The sequence below is a fragment of the Pholis gunnellus genome (assembly GCF_910591455.1).
Source record: "Pholis gunnellus genome assembly, chromosome: 5".
NCBI classification, from domain to species: Eukaryota; Metazoa; Chordata; class Actinopteri; order Perciformes; family Pholidae; genus Pholis; species Pholis gunnellus.
The window spans coordinates 6,995,305-7,012,951 of record NC_136531.1 but is presented as its reverse complement, the minus strand read 5'-3'; the positions used below and the strand labels follow the sequence as shown (position 1 = coordinate 7,012,951).

The following is a 17,647-nucleotide window of genomic DNA, read 5'->3' as shown; positions in this document are numbered from 1 at the left end:
CACTGGTGACTGAGAGTGAGCACGCCCTACAAACATGATTCATACCTGAAATAAATTATGAGTCAGATGGGCTCTGGTGGCTCTCACAAACTAAAACCTTTTGTCTTCCCTTGAATGAAGTACATTTACCACAGTTCTCTCAATCATCAAATTTGAGTGGTAATCTTTCATTGAGAAATCCCTCGGTTTTAAGAGATAGTCACTCTTTGAAAAGTTGAGAGGAAGCAGTCTGAGGAACATAACCGTAACTCACTTCCTCTACACATCCATTTGGCTTTGAACACGAACATACTGTACTTTCACAGCATATTTCAACTTTTTATTTTTAATCAAAAGCTACTTATTCTAGATTTACTTTTAGGCCGACTCTAGCTTTGTGCATTTGTGGAAATAGATTTTAAAATTAGATTTTAGCAACAAAAATGAAATGTAAATTGAAGCTCAAGGTTGTGGAAAAACACAAAGCTTTTTACTGCTGTTGATGTCAGTGCTTCAGTGCTGTTGTAAAACGCATGTATTAGCTCATCTAGATAAGCCAAAGCATGACCTCATTTCACGCTCACTTTTGCTCTGAGGGAATGTACTTGATTTCAAAACTGCCTCAAATCAATTTTCCCAAGAGCTTCATGTGCATACATCGGGGCTGCTTATGTAAATGCCTGAAGCAGCCCAATGGCGGCTACCTTTTTTTTTGTTTTTTGTTTAACATACTTTGGAATTGAAACTGAAGCTCGGGATCTACATGACTCACAGTCACAGTGGCCTTCTAGATCGATTATGACTGTCAATTAGTGGACTTCCCAAAAGGAACACGTATTTATTGGAGGGTGTGACTCACCCTGCAACCTTGTGGAGCTGCAGACATGCAGAGCAGCAACAATGGGTGAAATTCCTGCGCTGTCACAAGCAGTCCATGCTATATTCACCGGGCCCACATGGGCGTCAACACATGGAAGTGAACTTGAAAGGGATTTTCTCACACAAAAAAAAAGAAAACATCAATTTCAATCCAGCATGAATTTGTCTTTTTGGAAAATAAGCTTAAGATTTCTCGCCGCGAGTAACTTCGATACAATTTTCTTTTTCTGTTGAATATTAAGTTGCAGCAAATTAGCTTAGCTTAGCACAAAGAGAAATTATAAGCCTGGCTCTGTCCAACGGTAACATCTGCCAACCGTCACCTCTAAAACTCACGTATCAACACGTTACATCTCGTTTGTTTAATCAGTACAAAAAGAAGGAAGTGTAAAAACTACAGGAGGAAACATGCCCAACCGTTTCCTGGCTCTAAACGTTTGCCGGGTAAAGTAGCGCAGACGGCAAGAAGCTACTGATCCCAACCAAGAAATTGTCCGTAAAATAGCTTTTTACGTGCCATTCTTTTTAACAGATTAAACAAATACACTGTAACACGCAAATTAGTGAGCTTTGAGGATGCGCTTCTGTCCCAAAACTATTTCTTTACATGTATGTGTAGTTTTTAAGTGTCCATGTAGGAAATAAGATTCGACACAAGACGCATAATCCTGCCATTCTACTGTATTCCATCTTTCAAAAAAGAAAGACAAGATTTAATATTACTTAACAATATGTTAAAAGTAGCCAGTTTGGCTTCAGTGTTAATACAATATACACTCTATAACAGATTGATAGTGTGAGTATTGTTCTTTTTCGATTTCATTCTGAAAGTATTCTGATACAAGCTGGCTACAGGTCAAAAATAAAGAAAACAAAAACTGTAACTGGTACACTTTTACTCAACAGTTTGTTAAACAGAACTTAAAAACCAAAAAAGAACATTGTCAAGTATTACGCTTTCCTCCTTTCTGTGAAACAGGGTAGTTGGTGTGGTGGTGGGGGGGGGGGGGGGGGGACCAGCTGACCAAGCCCATTCCCTTGTCAATCATGTGGATGAGATGCCGTGCTAGGAACGGGAAACGATGGGATATTAAGCCACAATATCTCAAATACAGCTTTTAATTCATTACATTTCTCTTCTTTTTTTTTTTTTGCAGTTTCCATTGTCTCTTTTTTTTGGAAGGAAACCATCCAGACATAGTAAGCATCTTTTGACTATAGGTAAGCCATTAAAAGAAAAAACATTTCAGACCATGGCTTTGTAAGTCAAAAGAAATGCCCAACTCAGACTAAAAGCACACAAGCACGCAAGGAAAATTAATCAGATGTAAAGTAGCATTTTGTGATTCTTTGTGTCATTTAATTTAATTTTTGTTTTTAGTTCTGCAGGTGGATCGATCCAGATGGGTCCGTGTTGGGACCACACAGCGACAGGAACAAAGCAAGGCAGCGTGGGTGTGATTTGGGCACAGCAGGAGAGAAGTTCTGGGAGGACAACAGCTGGGTGGAGGTAAAGGGGGGGGAGGGGGGAGTGGGGGTTGGTACAGCTGTTAAGGTACTGATTGTGTCCCGACAGTCACTGACCAACAGCCTCAATGTGCAGCGAACGTAGCTTTCTTCAAACTAAAGTTTGACCAGTTGATGGAAAGCCGTTGGCGGGTCTGCCGGGCAGAATCCAAGCAAAACCTGCAGGAAAAAACAACAACACATGAACCTTCTGAAGAGGCACACCACAACATGTTTAAAGGTACTCTGTGAAGTTTTTGTGTAAGATTTCTTGCCAGAACACATTTTGTGTAGCTCTGAGGAATAACAAAGATTTTTCTTGTATCAGGGAAGGCAAGAAGACAATTTGAATGGTTTTAAAACCCTCTGTTTGTATCATTGTTTGCTTGCTAGCGGTTGTCTTCTTCCTCGTCTTTGCTGGCCAATCAATGTGCGTCGACCTCATTGCTATTCAACTGCCAATCAACAGAACAGCGTGTAACTGTGGAAACTGTGCTTGTGTATTTATCCACTTATGTTGCAATACACATACCTTTTGAAATATTCCACCTCCCTCTCTGTTTCATCCATTTCAGTGGTATCCAGGTCGATGTCTTTGGGCAAGAATACGTCATCTAAAACAAAATAGCATAAATGCATGTTAATTGCTGCGATATTGAATATATGAATTACTTTTGGAAGTGGATTATGAAATAAGTCTCAGAGGAGAACTTAGATATGCATCTTTGAGTTGGAAATTCTACACATAGTAGCTTTGAATAAAAAGGGGAAAAAGTATCGCTGCACATCTGAATGTAGACGGGTTTGTCAGACGAATAACTGTACCTGCCACAAGTGAGACAAACCGGAATCTTTTTCCTCTTTTATTCCTCCAACAAAACCTTCTACATTTAGCAGATTCTACACCAGATTGTCAAACATATTATCTAATTCAAAACTGAATTGTGATTCATAAAACCAACCTATTGAGGTGTTCATCTTGTCCCCCTTCTTCTTCTTGCTCTTCTTGGTCTTGCCTTTGGGCTGTGGGGATTCTGCACTGGGAGGTTTGCCATTCTGCTCAGTGTGGGAGGCTGGAGGGGGTGACGGGGAAGGGTTTGACACAGGTGGACTTTGCCTGTCTTCCTTTATTAGGGTCAACGGTTGTTGTAGCTGCTGATGCTGCCTTTTCCCACCGGCGCTTCCAGTGTTACACCTGTCCTCCCTCCTTGGTGTAGTGGTTGGGAGAGGAGCCAGGGCCTCGGCAGGCCTGATTCGCGTTGCTTTGATGTCTGGTGTAGTGGTGGGGGCGGTGCCATTAGCTAGCTTTGCTGCCACATCTGAGCTCCTGGGCAGATCTGGGGCTTTCTTTACAGCAGCCACACAAGTGGCCACTTTAGCAGAGTGCTTGGCCCTAACTTTACTGTTGACCTCCAGCTGGGATGTAGGAGTGCCATTGTGGAGGATGGCATGACAGTTGGGGATGTTGGTCTCAGTAGAAAAACCCCTCTCACTCGTGTGTTTCGGGCTGTGCTGTGTGTTGGGGCGGGGTAGGGGGTCTAATCTGGGTTCCTTCTTTTCAGGGAGCCTGATGAGGGTTTGAAGCAGTGAGTGTGACTTTCCGTTCTGTAGGTTATCTAAGACGTTCTGAGCTGTCTGTTTGAGGGGCTGTGGGTTGTTTTGTGGGGGAGCGGTGTTTTCCTTTGCTTTCTCTTTCTTTTTCTTCTTGGCAGCGCGATGTTGCTGCAGCTCTTGCAGCCGGAGCAGTTCCTTTTGAAGCGCCGCCTCTTCCTCTTCCTGCCGCTGTCGTCGTTGCTGCTCCTCCAACATCTGCTGCTCCTCTCTCTCACGGGTTTCTGCCTCCAGACGGGCCTTCTCCTCCATCTGAAGCACACAAACGTACACTTTCAGCATCACACACACACACTGGAGGTCATTGCTACTGTTTAGGTAATTGGGAGGGACATTTACCTTCTTCTGTTTATGCCTGGCCCGTTTGGCTGCTTTAGAACTGGAGGCAGGTTTATTGTCGGCACTATTGATGAACTGCAATAAGTCCTCCACCCGCCTGTGGTCCTCCACTCCTCCATCTCGCTCCATCACTGGTTGCTGCTGCTCCTCCCGTTTAGGCTGCTCCTCCTTACGTTTGGTCAGACGCAAGCGCAGCTTCTCTCGCATCTCTGCATAGTTTCGACTGGTAGGAGCAGCTGGGGGCTGGGAACGAAACAAAGAAACAATGCCCATTTAAAATCTATTAATTCTTAGCTTGAAACAAACTGAATGCAGATTTGAAATTCAAAAAGTACCCGAATCAGCATCCGCCCCAAAAAACATGTAAATTTGAGGTGAACATGCTAAATTCAGTGAGTAATAAATGTGTGCCTCTTACCCCGCCATGCCCGAAGAACTCGCAGTAGCAGCAGTCACAGTACTTTCCTTCTTTCTGGTTTGTGGAGGTGGAGGTGGAAGAGCTGTGCTCGGAGCAGCTGTCCTCGTCCTGACTCTCCTCCCCATCGTACGGCTGGTGCTCGTACGCCCCATTCCCCTCACAGCGATGGCCTTCGCAGTCAGGATCACTGAAAAGAATCGTACTTAAAAACGGGTCCCTAAAGATACTTCTTTTCATCACAAACGACAAAATCATATTTCTAATCAATTATGTTTGATTAATGTCCTTTATGAGCCTGTAGGAGACGGTGGTGGTCTTACCTGCAGACACTGGGTGGGGCACTGACGGGACCATCAGCTGAGGAGGCCGGCGGCTCGGCGGGCGGGAGGCACAAACCCTGGTGGGTCTCCATGAAGTCCGGGGCTGGGGCAGCCATCTTTGGAAACGGCTGGGATCCCATTGTGGGAAGGTGCGTGGTGGGTGCTGGGGGCAAGGTGGGGGCGGAGAGTGGAGGGAGGGAGGTGAGTCCTGTGGGACAGTTTCTAGGGGGGGCGGGAGCGGGTTGCCTATGGTCCTCTTTACCTAGATTGTGAAATACATCGTCTAGAGGAGACAAAGATATATTGGATGAGAGCATTGTCTAGTTCTTCTTTGTTCTTAAAAACATGCAGTTAATCACAAAGTTATCACACAAAAGGAAAAGTTAGCAAGAAATTAACTAGCACTCATATTTATAAGAAACAAGTTTGTTTAAGATCTGAATATATCCTTGAACTTTATTTTGTGGTCAAAACTGTAATTCCCAAACAGTTGCTCCTACAGCCTATTTTACCTAAAGAGTTGGGTCTTTTAGATGCTAGGTGGATGGGTGGGTTATTACTTGACTGGACAGTGGTGGCAGTGCAAGACACAGAGGACGTGGAGGCGGAGGTGGCCATCACTACTCGGTTGGTCTCCATGAAGGCATCCTGGAAATTGTAGAGACACTTCTTCTTGGCGCCACTCTTCTTCTGCTGTTTGGCTTCGGAAGAGGAGCATGATGACGACGACGAAGACGATGATGAAGACGATGACAATGACGAGGAAGCGGAGCAGGAAGGGGGCAGAGGGGTGGGCAGCGAGGGGTGTTCCCCTTGGGGGCCGATCGATGACGTTGGGGGGAGGGGCATGTCAGCGAGGGGCGGGCCGAGCATGTCACCTGTTGATAAATAATAAATCAGACAACTCGTGATTTTAACAGTGTTTGACTTGCTGCATTTCTTTTGTATGGATTATTTCTGCAGTGCCAGAGGGGCTCACCTGGAAGGGACTCGGGCAACAGGACAGATGGATTCCAGCTCTTCATCACAGCAGCATCCCAAAGGTTCTCAAACTTGAGCGAGAGGCACTGCAGTGAGCTGTTCCAGTCGCCCGCTCCACATGCACCGCCAAAGCAGTTCTGGTAAACGTGCTCCGGTAACGACGGGCTGAAGGCTGGCTGCTTGGCCGCTGAGTGGTTCGATGTGGGGTTTGGGGGCAAAGGCTTAAGGAAAGAAGAAATAAGTTACAAAACAAATCATGTCACAAGGTTGGGATTACGTGAAACTGATTTCAGCTGGTGTAGAATACTGTTCTGGTTTGCTTTCAACTCGGACTGGGTTCAGCCTGACCCCTTGTGGTGGAGAATAAAATGACAGGGAAACCAAGTGAAACTAGAATACAACTAAGCTCAGTATTGTTCCTGTAAAAAATCCCCAGTGATAAGGAAATTAATACATTTCCCTTAAAGGGACTCTCACAGCTATAATTAGACACATAAAGAAAGTAATCAGGATAATTGATATGTAGCCTTAGTGCTGTATGGGCTCAAGACTTGTCCTCACCTTGTTGTGTGTGAGAGGAGGACTGGGAGGGTAGAGCGTGGGGTGCAGCAGGGGCCGGGAGAAGTTGTGTAGGGGCAGGTGGCCGTGGATGTGGGGGTAGAGGTGGAGGGCAGGGTGGGTAGGGGGTGTCTTGCTGTCTGTGAAGAACTGGTGTCCAACAGCGGGAGGAGGTGCAGCGTGGAGGCGACTCGGGGGCAGGCATGTGGCAGGGCCCAGGGTGGAGGAGCTGGGGTCTTGGTTGCACACGTGGCATTCGCAGGCATGCTGGACCTGTTCTACCTGAGAGTGGGAATTTCGTCAATCCATGAATCATTTATTTCAAGCTTTCAGTGCTCATTTCATTATGAAATCATTTAAAAGGCATAACTGTGTAACAGGTTCAGTCACGGTAACAAAGAAAGCTTAGTAAAAAGGTGTTACCACACCTGTTGGTGGTTGTAAGAAGGTGGAGGGCTGATGGTCTTTCCTGAGGAAAGCTCCTCCCGCTGGCCTCTGGGCTCCCCACCGACCTCACCATCAACTTCCTCCTCGTCACCCTCTGATGAGCTGCTGCTGCTGGTCCTGTGAGGTGACTGAGACAGAAATGAGAAGACCCAATTAGGAAACAGGTGAGGAACAGCACACAAAAGCCGGTAGCCCACTCATAATGAACGTCAGTTTCATCATTCAGAAACTCAGGAGGGAAATTCACAACTAATCTTGGGCATTTTTTTAAGTAATATAAAACAGCGAGCACAGAACTCACCCCTGCCTTTAGTTCCACGTTTTCACATTCCCCATTGATGTCATTATGGAGGCCGTTCACAGCAGCAGTCACAACACTGTTCTCCTCATAACCAGTCATAGGGTAGATGTCCCCGAACTTACTGGACAACGGAGGCACTTCGTCATCATCACTAATACTAAAAGAAGAGGGAAATGAGTAGTGGTGTTAGCGGAAAGTGACAGAGGGGGGAATTATTGTTTTTAGGAAGCGGTGTGCAGTTATGATCTGTATGAACTGTGCTTAGATGAGTCGTTACAACCAGCGACCGGCTAACTTACAAAGTGTTGGGATCTCCTTCGGGCAGAATGAGCCTTGGATGCTGCTGAACGGTGATGGGAGAGCTGGAGTTGGAGCCAGAAGCTGAGCTGCCGGAGGAGAGGCTGGGAGGGTGCACCTCTGCCAGGTAGTCGCGGGGAGGTTCCCCCGGCAGGGGCAGCTTGATGTGGAGGTCCTCGGCGATGGGAGAGTCCATGATGCCACAGGTCAGGATGTGGGAGAGACTACAGTCATCACACGTGCACCTGTTGGGAGTCAGTAGAACACTATCTTAATACTTATGACAGTATTTTCTTAATATTTGTTATTAAGTATTCACGTTGACATAAGGAGTTAAACTCATGTCTTTTAATGTTTTTTTACAACATCTCAAAATTAGATTGTTGACATGATACAATATCAAGAAAAGATAATATGAACAAATGATTGCCGAACCTCACATATTGGGGATAAAGGGGGCAGAACTAAAAGTCGAGCTCACGGTGGCCTTACTTTGGATAATCGTTTTAATAACAGTTATAGACGCATCCATCAACATCGAACACAACCACCAAACGCAAACTGTTCTCACGCTTCAGCTCAATGATTATGTGAGAGGGACAGAATATGGGTTTAATTCCTTGTCAACTCAAAGTTGGGGTAAATAACAATACATTTTCTTTCATTTGTCAATAGAGGCAGTTTCAAGTACATTTTAAATTTGCTATATTATAGCCGCTTTTCCAGCAGGCCTGTGCATGCCAAGGACAGTTTTTCTCGTCAATAGTTACTTCCGGTGTTAGATCGCACCTTTAAGTAGAAATGTCTGCTGTCAAATACGTTAATGTTGGGTTTTCCTCCAACAGTAGGAAACTTGAATTTTGAAAATGTAAATTAACTCATCAAAAAGACTTTACAAGTCACTCAGTTCATATGATAAATGTGTCATATTTCACAAAGCAGAACTCTAGGTGGGTTTTAGGGAAATCGTGTGAGCGTATAAGGTTTTTGATTGTAGCTCCTTAAGGCCCACGGCCGTCAACAACATCTGGCTGGAAGACGGCCCTAGCTCTTAATGGCGCGATGGTGGAGAAACGCTGGCCGTTGGAAGTGACGCGATCTCAGTCCAGACAAACCAATGAGTCGTGGAAACTCACCTTCTTCGATAATTGCAGTTCGGGCAGTCTGGAATACTCAGACGAGATGAGAGCATTCTCATCGTGTCTGTGAAGTTGTGTTCTCCGGTGGGGGGCTTCTTACTGTTAGGCAACTATAAAGAGAACACAATTTTAGAAACTGCTCTGAGGTGCAGAACTACACATTTTAAATCTGCCAAGACGGCTCCGTAATATTGTTGTGTACCTGTTCTTCTATAAATCTTCTCTGCTTAAAGAACTCCCAGTCCTCCTTCAGCATTCGCTGCTTCGTCTTCAAAGTCTGGAAATGGGCAGATAATTAGAGCGTGAACTTCCATAAATGAAAGAAATTATAATTTGACTGTGTTCAGACGTCATTCTCATGTCTCTTACGTTTTTGCTTATCAAAGACTTGTGTGGCTCTGTTCTTTGGTTGGTGAGACTCTGACCCTCCACCTTAAAAAGCAGCTGCAAAAGAGTCACATCCTTAGAACGCTAATTACACCATCTTCACAAAGTACCACCTTTTCATAAAAGTACTGTTATTTCCTGTATTAAATGTGTTTCTGCTCTGTCTAGGATGTGTATACCTGTTCATCTACATAGTCATCAATCCTCTTCTCACACTCCTGCCATTCAGTAGCCACCGAAGCCATCTCCTGCTGCAGCTGATGGTAGCTTTCTAACAAGGTCCTGTACATATCTTCATTGTATGAATCGTGGGAAGCTGTGCCATGTCTAAAAAATAAAAAAGAGGCAGAATAAGACAGAGACACTTAATGGACGAGACGTGTGTAGAATTTGTGATCGCAAAGGTCAACAGTTCATTTGAAAAGTAAACACTGAATGTTGCACGTCGGTCCAATTTGGGTCAGGAATAGCAGATTACGTGAAAATGATGGATGAGTAACTATATCTTTCATTACACTAGTACAACTATATCTTACTTCAGCTGTGCAACCAGTGCAGGTAAACTGCTGTGCAAGATCGGTTCAGAGAACACCAGATTCTCAAAAAGGTGCTTGTTGTGCAGCTCCCACGTGACCTGGAATTTCTGAAGGTGCTCGTTTTCCTGAGGAAAAAAAAACATTTTGAATGATTGACAGCGACTAAAAGGCCATGAATTGCCTTTGATGCCACCTGCAGGACAGCTACCACACTATCTCTGTATAGCTCTGGCTACACAAAAGACAAACTGACCAGGGTGAGCAGGAAGCTGCTGATGGTGCGTGCAGCTTGACAGAGGGCGTTGTACTCCTCCAGCAGCAGGGAGATGAACTGGTAGGCCTGAGGAGGACCCAAGGCTGCAGCCACAGTCCCCGCTGGTCCTGTAGCCTTGGGTCCTGTAGATAGGTGCTTCAGTAGCCGCACCTTCATTTCCAAGACGTATTCACGCGCCTGCTGCTCCAACCGTTGATACAGTTGGTACGGGTCCTTCTCACAGAGTCTACCGGGGAGAAATAAAAGCAATTAAATGAGACTGGATTAGTGTGACTCGTCAAATGTGGACCGTGGTTGTGAGCTCGACACTGGCTGAGAATTTCACGGGGCATTCTCTTCCTCTCCCGCTATTCTGTGCCAACTTCGCTGCATCCTGTGCTTAACACCACCCAAGATGATGTGGTTAGTTTTAAGAAATGACTAAGCGACTGTCTTTTCCCCCCGATACCAGAATGATAATGTGTGCAACCAGACCTTTCTTTAGGAGGTAAGTCTTGCTATGTGAGCTTCAGACTGGACAGGTTGGCGTGAATGAAAACTCTAAGACTCTCAAAACTACGACCACATAAAACTGGTTCTATCCGTAATCTCCCCGTGGTTTACAGTTTAAAATGTCAGTGAGTCATGGCACAGCCGAAGATCCCGTTTCAACAGAAAGTACTTCATATGAAGGACATAAAGATGAGATTTTATGGGGCTTTTAATCTGACCGATACAGTTGAGATGGAAGTAGTTTCAACTTGTTGACATCATTCCTTTCAAAGGCTGTCAGGCCTGACTGTTCTTACAAAAGGCTTATTTCATGCATCCACAGTTCAATAGCGGCCCCTAGTGGACAAACACCTAAAAGAGTCGTTTTACCTATCGACAAGCTCCTTCATGCCCTCCTTGTCTCTCTCTAGGGGCTGGTCATGGTCATCTGCTAACGGTGTTCCTGTCTGACGGTAGATGCAGCGCACCAGGTAGCGAACCTCCGACCAGTGGTTCTGTAGCTGCTGTGACTCCCTCTCTGATTCAGCAGAGATCTCCCTGTTATTCAGGACATGAATTCATTAAGAACTTTAAATAAAGATTTAACAGTGCATTAGAATTGAATTCCCTTTCGAATGGCAATCACTCTGAACCGACCGTCTCTCGTTGCAGGCGTCACAGCTGCACACTGTATCAGCGGGCATTGGTGCGGTGAGGTCCGGGGCAGGGAGCATGGGTAGTGTCGGCACAGCAGTGGTCAGTCGGTCCCCCGTGGCTGCCTCCTGGGCCAGGTTTCCGTTACCCACGGGCATGTGCAAAAGGAAGTCCTGGCTCTGTGGGGAAATATCACAAACGGCACACTGAGATACAGAACAGTTTTGATGCTTTCCTCGAGGTACAAGTGAGCAAAGTTTGAAAGAAACTTGCTGCGTTGTTTGTCACGTCACAATTATTTCTGTTGATTGATGTGGGCTGCACAGTGGCGTGTAGTGGGATGCACAGTGGTGTGTAGTGGGATGCACAGTGGTGTGTAGTGGGATGCACAGTGGTGTGTAGTGGGATGCACAGTGGTGTGTAGTGGGCTGGCACTTTCGCCTCATGTTCTCCACGTCACAGCTTGGGTTCTCTCCGGGTTCTCTGGCTTCCTCCCCCAGTCCACAGACATGCCGCTTAGATTAATCGATGACTCTAAATTGCCCGGAGGTGTGAATGTGACCGACCTTCGCCCAATATCAGCTGGGGATCGCGACCCTGAACATGATAAGCAGCTTAAGATAATGGAGGTTTTGATGTCTTAAGTCCAAAACGTGCTGCGACGACACAATCATATGACTAACACAGTAACTGTTAGCATAGCATAATGTGTAATATAATGTATTTAGGAGTAATATCTGTATGAAGATGGAACGTCACAGAGGTCTGGACATTGAATATCTCAGCATTATTTTTACTCCTTGTTCACGACGGCAGCTACAAAGAAGAAAGATGTTCTGTGAGCCGACAACAGAAGACGTCCAGGAACAGTAGCTGGGATCGGCCAATCTAAGGAGAGAGTGTTGCGCCCCAACAGGACCGTCATGGGGTAAGTGTTTCTTACTTGAATCCCTTATTAAGATACACATCTATGTAACTACGATAAGAGCCGGGCTGGTCTAATCATGGAAAAGCTGCTGGAGCTATAATGTTGAATTTCTGAGCTTTCTGCCGCTGCTTCACAGTAAAAGCTTTCCAGTGGTTTGGCTCTGTTTACTACAGCGCCATGATATTTAGAGTCAGCATCAACCCCACTGCTGCGAGGATGCAGAGGAACAATACATTAATGAGGAAACCAAACCCAAGCCAGACAGCCAAGGCACACCCACAACAAGGAAACTCACCGCTCTGACATACCTGCCAGCCTTAACGTAAAGCCTTATCGTATAGTATATGAACCAGATCAACAATGCAACAGCTACAACCGCTCGAGGTACTCAATACGGTTTAGAGTTCTACAACTTTGAATTGTTATTGTTAGTTAAGAATTGACTTGCATATGTACAAGTGTAAACTTAGTATACCTTTCAATCACAGGTCAGTAAGGCAGTGTGTGTCTTTGAGCCCATGTGTCATTTAGTAAAGTGCACCTAACACGCTGTGTTACTTTTGAAATTCTGCTACAATATGAAACTCCCTATTTGCCGTTTTTAATTTCACATCTTTTGTTTCCTAATCTATCTAATCTAAGGATGTGATTGAGTAATGATTCAGGAACTTCCCAGAACTCAGAGACGTGTCATCAATGTGCAAGCAGCAGAATGATGCAGAATGTACCTCTGTGTGAATACAATAATTGTAGTCGGCAGAGATGACTACACAAGAGCTTACTTGAGGCTCAGGTCACACAACCAAAATGTAGTGAACACACAGCACTACAGAAACAACAATCAGCCTTTGGCTCTGCTAAAAAAATGAATAATGGAATATGAAACTACTGCTTATAGAGTCTATACAACAAATACCTGCTCATAACTTGCACTTAATCAAAGCACACAGGTAAAAACAATTCAATGTTCAATCCCAAGATGTTTCCACTTCTATATTGGTGTTGTCCTGACAAAGACACAAGCTGAGCACATAGCCAGGCTGGCTAACATAAAGAAGCTCTGTATATGAAGAGGCGTTAGTCTCAGACATCGTTCATACAGCATAGGCCAAAGAGCGTAATTACAGTCATGCTCTGACGTGTAAAGCAAATTCAACTGCAAAGTGTTGAGTTACGGTTACACATACTGAAAAGAATTAGTTGTTGTTGATCCACTGTATTGTCCTTTGTTTTAAGAACTTGACAGAATTTGCATTTTATGGCCTAGTTACTATTAACTAGCTGTAGATCAAAGTGGAGCAAAGTCCAAATATGAAATGAGAGTATGTTTGTAACATCTTTGTTATTTGTTTTTAACAGCAACAGCTGTTATTTCTGGTTGCTCTGCTTTTCTGGCAAAGCAACGGATGTGAACGCGAGAGCTGCACCATCCCCTGAACGACTGGCTGCAGCTGTGCGAGTTAACAGCAGATGTATCACTGCTGAGACGGATGACGTTTGAATGATTCCACAGTCTCCAAAGAACTACAGGACCCGCAGTTTTTACCTCACTACATCCCGCAAACGTTTTGCCCGTCATCTTTGAACTTCCAACACCTTCAAAACTCTCTCTCTACCCGGGTGTCTTACCCCCAAAGACTGCTCCAGAGCAGTGTGTCGGTCCTCCTTCTCCACTGTGCGCCTGCAGTCGGAGCACACCCACAGAGGCAGCTGGAGGGCGCTGGGTGTCTTGTTGGGCTGTGCCGTACCGTTCTGGCCCGCGATCCCTGCCTCTGGAGGCACGCAACTGTCTTTGCGCTCACATCGGCATAAGAGGCAGCTATCGCCGGCCGTGTAGGGAGCCCGCTGGTTCAAGCCGAACGTGAACGGGGTCTGTGGTGAGTATTTAGTAGGAGGAAGAATAAATCATAAAAAAGGTACCCAGCCACATAAGCATTCACATAAATAATAATTATAATATTTGAGTATAATAGAATTTTCAAAAAACATGGAAATCATTTAAATCAATATGGACTGTCAAACTAAAGCTTTTCTTTGAAAAAGTGTGCAAATTGAAAATAAATGTCTCCAGGATGAACCAGTCTGCAATGCAGTATATGTGCTTGATATCAAGGCAGGTCACACTCTCCTCCTTTGTATGGCATTGCATTCTGGGTACACCAGCTGTGTAAACCGCCATTAAAACACTGAAACTTTTTCTTCATGTGCAGCCTCCTCAGTGAGTGAACCACAGAGTGGCACAAACACATAATTACCAGTCAGGAGTTTCAATGATCTCCACATTGGTGCAGTTTGTCAGACAGCAAAATGCCTTTGGGGATTTAAAAAACAAAAGGTTGCTTTGCATCTAATTCAGCAACATTTTATAGGTGTACCAGGAGTTTCTCAATCTGTGGGAGCTGTGGGTTACTCAGCTTCATTCACTCCTCCAGCAGTGGTATTTTCTGGGGATTTCTTATCTTGACTGTATATTTTGGTAAACTGCAAAGGCCAGACGGGGCGTAACAACTAAAATAATCTGGTTCAACTCAGTATAATTGTGTCACAATTGAATACAACAAAAAAGCAATGTTCCTCACATTTTGACTTTCAATTTATGAAGTATTATAATTGAGATGTCTAGAGTAATTTCTTGTCAGCATAACATAAGCAGTGTTAACAAGATAACAAAAACACAACATAAAAAAAATAAAAGCAAAAGCTATTTTGTACACGTGCAGGGTGCATTATTGGATTCGTTGTATGTGCTGAATAAAATATTTTGTTCTTAATACACGCAAAACACATTGTTACAGCCCGAATGATTACACACTACATTGATGCACAAAAGCAGTACAACATATTTGAACGCACATGTCAATACTTTTATTTGAGCCGTCAATGAGATTAGTTTAGTTTTGAAAGAACATTTTGGCTTTTTGACAAGAGATTTTACCGGGATATATGGGGTAAGGCATACATTCAAAAAGCACTCATTTGGATTTAATGTCATCGTCACCCGATGCTGTGACATTCAGTTTAGCTGGTTATCTATGTTTGTGAATATTGATTTCACTGTCCAAGATCTTAACGGACGCTTTTTATCCAAAGCGACTTACATTTTAGATGCTATCATACCGTAGGCACAGCTATGGGAGCAATTTTCGGGGTTAAGTGTCTTGCTCAAGGACACATTGACTTGAACTAGTGGTGCCGGAGCCAGAGCCAGGGTTTGAACCACCAACCCTCTGATTGAAAGACGGCCGTGATCTCCACTCAGCCACAGTCGCCCCTTTCATATGGCTAGATGCTAACATAGTGCTGATAACGCATATGCAGCTTTCTAACGCCGCTGTCAAAAAAAGTGCTGCAGAGCCTGAAATCACTGCTGTAATGGATCACTTAGGGCGGGCTGTCAGAAAACGACGAGACCGGTTCCAGTCACGTTCCAGATGTGTAGTGCAAATACAGATGTTGAACCATCTTGATGTCATGCTGTGGTAGAGCGCACAACTGTTTGGTGGCCCCATCAGAATTTAATATTCTTGATATTTGTGAAAGTTCTTCAAGCACTTCAGACACTAAACGTTTAAAATTTTATGTGTAAAGGCAAACAAACAAAGAGCAATTTAAGCCCTCTTGTAGTGTGCTTCCCCTTCTAGTGTGCCTAAAGTTCTGGCATAAAGGTGTACATTTTTGATAACTCTAACTGTGGCTTCAGATAAACTTCTGAAACACCTAATGTGAACTTACCTGAAGGACCCCGGAGAAGTCAGCATTCACTGGTCCTTCCGTAAACTGTGGTGTAACACTGTTGCTTACCTGAGGAATACAAACAACTCAATGTTTACATAGAAGTGACACACACTTGATTAATCAGAGTTAGTGCACCGTAATTATTACGTTGTGAAGTCTAGATTACAGTTTACAATCTTCTAAAATGTGTTAAGTGACACTGTCAGGCCTGCTCAGGGAAGACACAGACTACAATATAAACATAATGTGTCCATAGCCAATGTTCAGGCCCCACTTGTACCTAGTAATATCTACTTTAAGGTTTCTTAGCTCTTTTGGCAATTTGTGTAAAAACGTATCGACTTAATTGACCCCAAAACTAACCAATGAACTTTTGAATCTACATCTTGAAGTTTAACTTTCAAACACCGGTCAGTTACAAAGAAATTAGCTAACATCTTATGGTGTCACTGTAACTTAAGGCTTTTTGTGCTTACTTGTGTGCCAATGGCGTAAAACTAAGCTGCTTTAGATACCTACAGGCGGTTAGTCTGTTTAGCTTGTTATCTGGTGAATATAACCAGGTTAAATTCTTTATAAAGCAAGAAAAGTGGAAGGTCAGCTCGTACACGTCGAGGCCCGACGAGGCTGAAGTTGTTAGTACTCTTCACTGTTAGCATTAGCTAGCATTCGTGTTTATCTGCGTAAAAGCAGCCTTATGGTCAAACTGTGTGGAACCATATGGTTCTCCTAAATCTTTCGTTTAGCCCACGTAATCTCCACCCAACGTACCTGGACTGCATTTGCTAATAAATAACGCTTCTTGGCGACTTACGTTGTTGTCGATTCAGCTGTGATATCTTAACTTGAGCTAACGATGGTAGTCACAGCGTTCGACACAAGTAGCCTAACGCTAATGTTTACGACAGTGTAATACCATATACCGAGGCCGGTTTGACTACACGGCTAGACGACTTGCTAGCTGGCACTGTACACCACAAAGCACAACAACCAGCATTAGCGGTAATTAAGCCAGTTAATGTCCAGCTGCGCATACGTTAGTACGCTAGCTGCCCTCCTCGCATCAGTGTCGGGCCCAAAATCTGATGTGTGTCGTTGATAGCGCTGCTAGCTAGTCACCCCGTTTTTGACATCCACCGGTTTACAACGCGTGACACTCTTACCTCTCCGTTTATGCCCGTGATGGACCCGATATTCCCGTTGCCCGTATTGCCAGTTGTTAAGAAACTGACGACAGAGGCAGGTGTTACTGTTCCCGCACAGCCAAGGGCCGAGGCAACCCCGGCCTTGCCACCGCTGGTGTTGCAGACAGCACTGCAACTACTGCCACCGCCCCGCTTGTTCTTCCTGCGTTTAGCCCCTCGTTTAGCATCGGTTGGACTCATTTTTTTTCCACAAAAGAAGCGAGACAACGTGCCGTCCACACTTGGCAGGGTCTCGAGTGGAATGCCTGGTGCGATCACTCGGGTATAAGTCCGGGATAGCGATTTAGAGACTCCCCAAAACGACTAGACACTCAGTTCCATCAAAGTGCAAAACCCGACTTCATAGATTCCAATATGGCCTCTAGCTGTGCTGCCTCAACTTGGCAGTTTGCGTTGCAACGCAACTGTGCGTTCCACGTACCCGGGGCTTCTGGGAAATGGAGTTTGTTGTGTATTATCACATTGTAGCAAGCAAGTGGAAGAAGGTGTACCGTTGTAGCTGAGATACACATTTTTGAGCAAGAGTTAACCAGCACATTAGCCTGTACATTATCGTGTTTTACCCAACATGTGGTAATTTTTAAATGAATGAATAAATAAAATGAATTTAACTTATTTTAGACCTTGGACACAAACTGCAATTAGCATGTTTTAACAGCAGGGGGAGAGCGCATGCAGCGAT

At 44.6% G+C, this 17,647-nt stretch overlaps 1 protein-coding gene across 3 annotated transcripts; it reads right to left on the bottom strand.

Annotated features, from left to right (window-relative positions):
- Nucleotides 1–1,533: 1,533 nt before the first annotated feature.
- On the bottom strand, nucleotides 1,534–17,310 carry fam193a (family with sequence similarity 193 member A). 3 transcript variants are annotated; one of them, XM_079159274.1, is made up of 24 exons: nucleotides 16,924–17,310; nucleotides 15,758–15,826; nucleotides 13,655–13,897; nucleotides 11,101–11,276; nucleotides 10,834–11,001; nucleotides 9,952–10,198; nucleotides 9,699–9,823; nucleotides 9,342–9,489; nucleotides 9,145–9,219; nucleotides 8,978–9,052; nucleotides 8,773–8,885; nucleotides 7,639–7,881; nucleotides 7,340–7,496; nucleotides 7,020–7,166; nucleotides 6,595–6,873; nucleotides 6,032–6,254; nucleotides 5,565–5,930; nucleotides 5,053–5,335; nucleotides 4,733–4,919; nucleotides 4,315–4,557; nucleotides 3,327–4,227; nucleotides 2,897–2,978; nucleotides 2,443–2,544; nucleotides 1,534–1,924 (listed from the first exon to the last, which is right to left on the bottom strand). In XM_079159274.1, exons 1-23 carry the CDS (start codon nucleotides 17,143–17,145, stop codon nucleotides 2,451–2,453), a joined length of 4,866 nt encoding a protein of 1,621 aa, XP_079015400.1. In that variant the 5' UTR covers nucleotides 17,146–17,310; the 3' UTR covers nucleotides 1,534–1,924; nucleotides 2,443–2,450. The 3 variants fall into 3 exon arrangements, with proteins under 3 accessions (XP_079015400.1, XP_079015399.1, XP_079015401.1); XM_079159273.1 differs by lacking the exon at nucleotides 1,534–1,924 and having other exon boundaries at nucleotides 1,930–2,544; XM_079159275.1 differs by lacking the exon at nucleotides 1,534–1,924 and having other exon boundaries at nucleotides 1,930–2,544; nucleotides 5,613–5,930.
- Nucleotides 17,311–17,647: the final 337 nt, after the last annotated feature.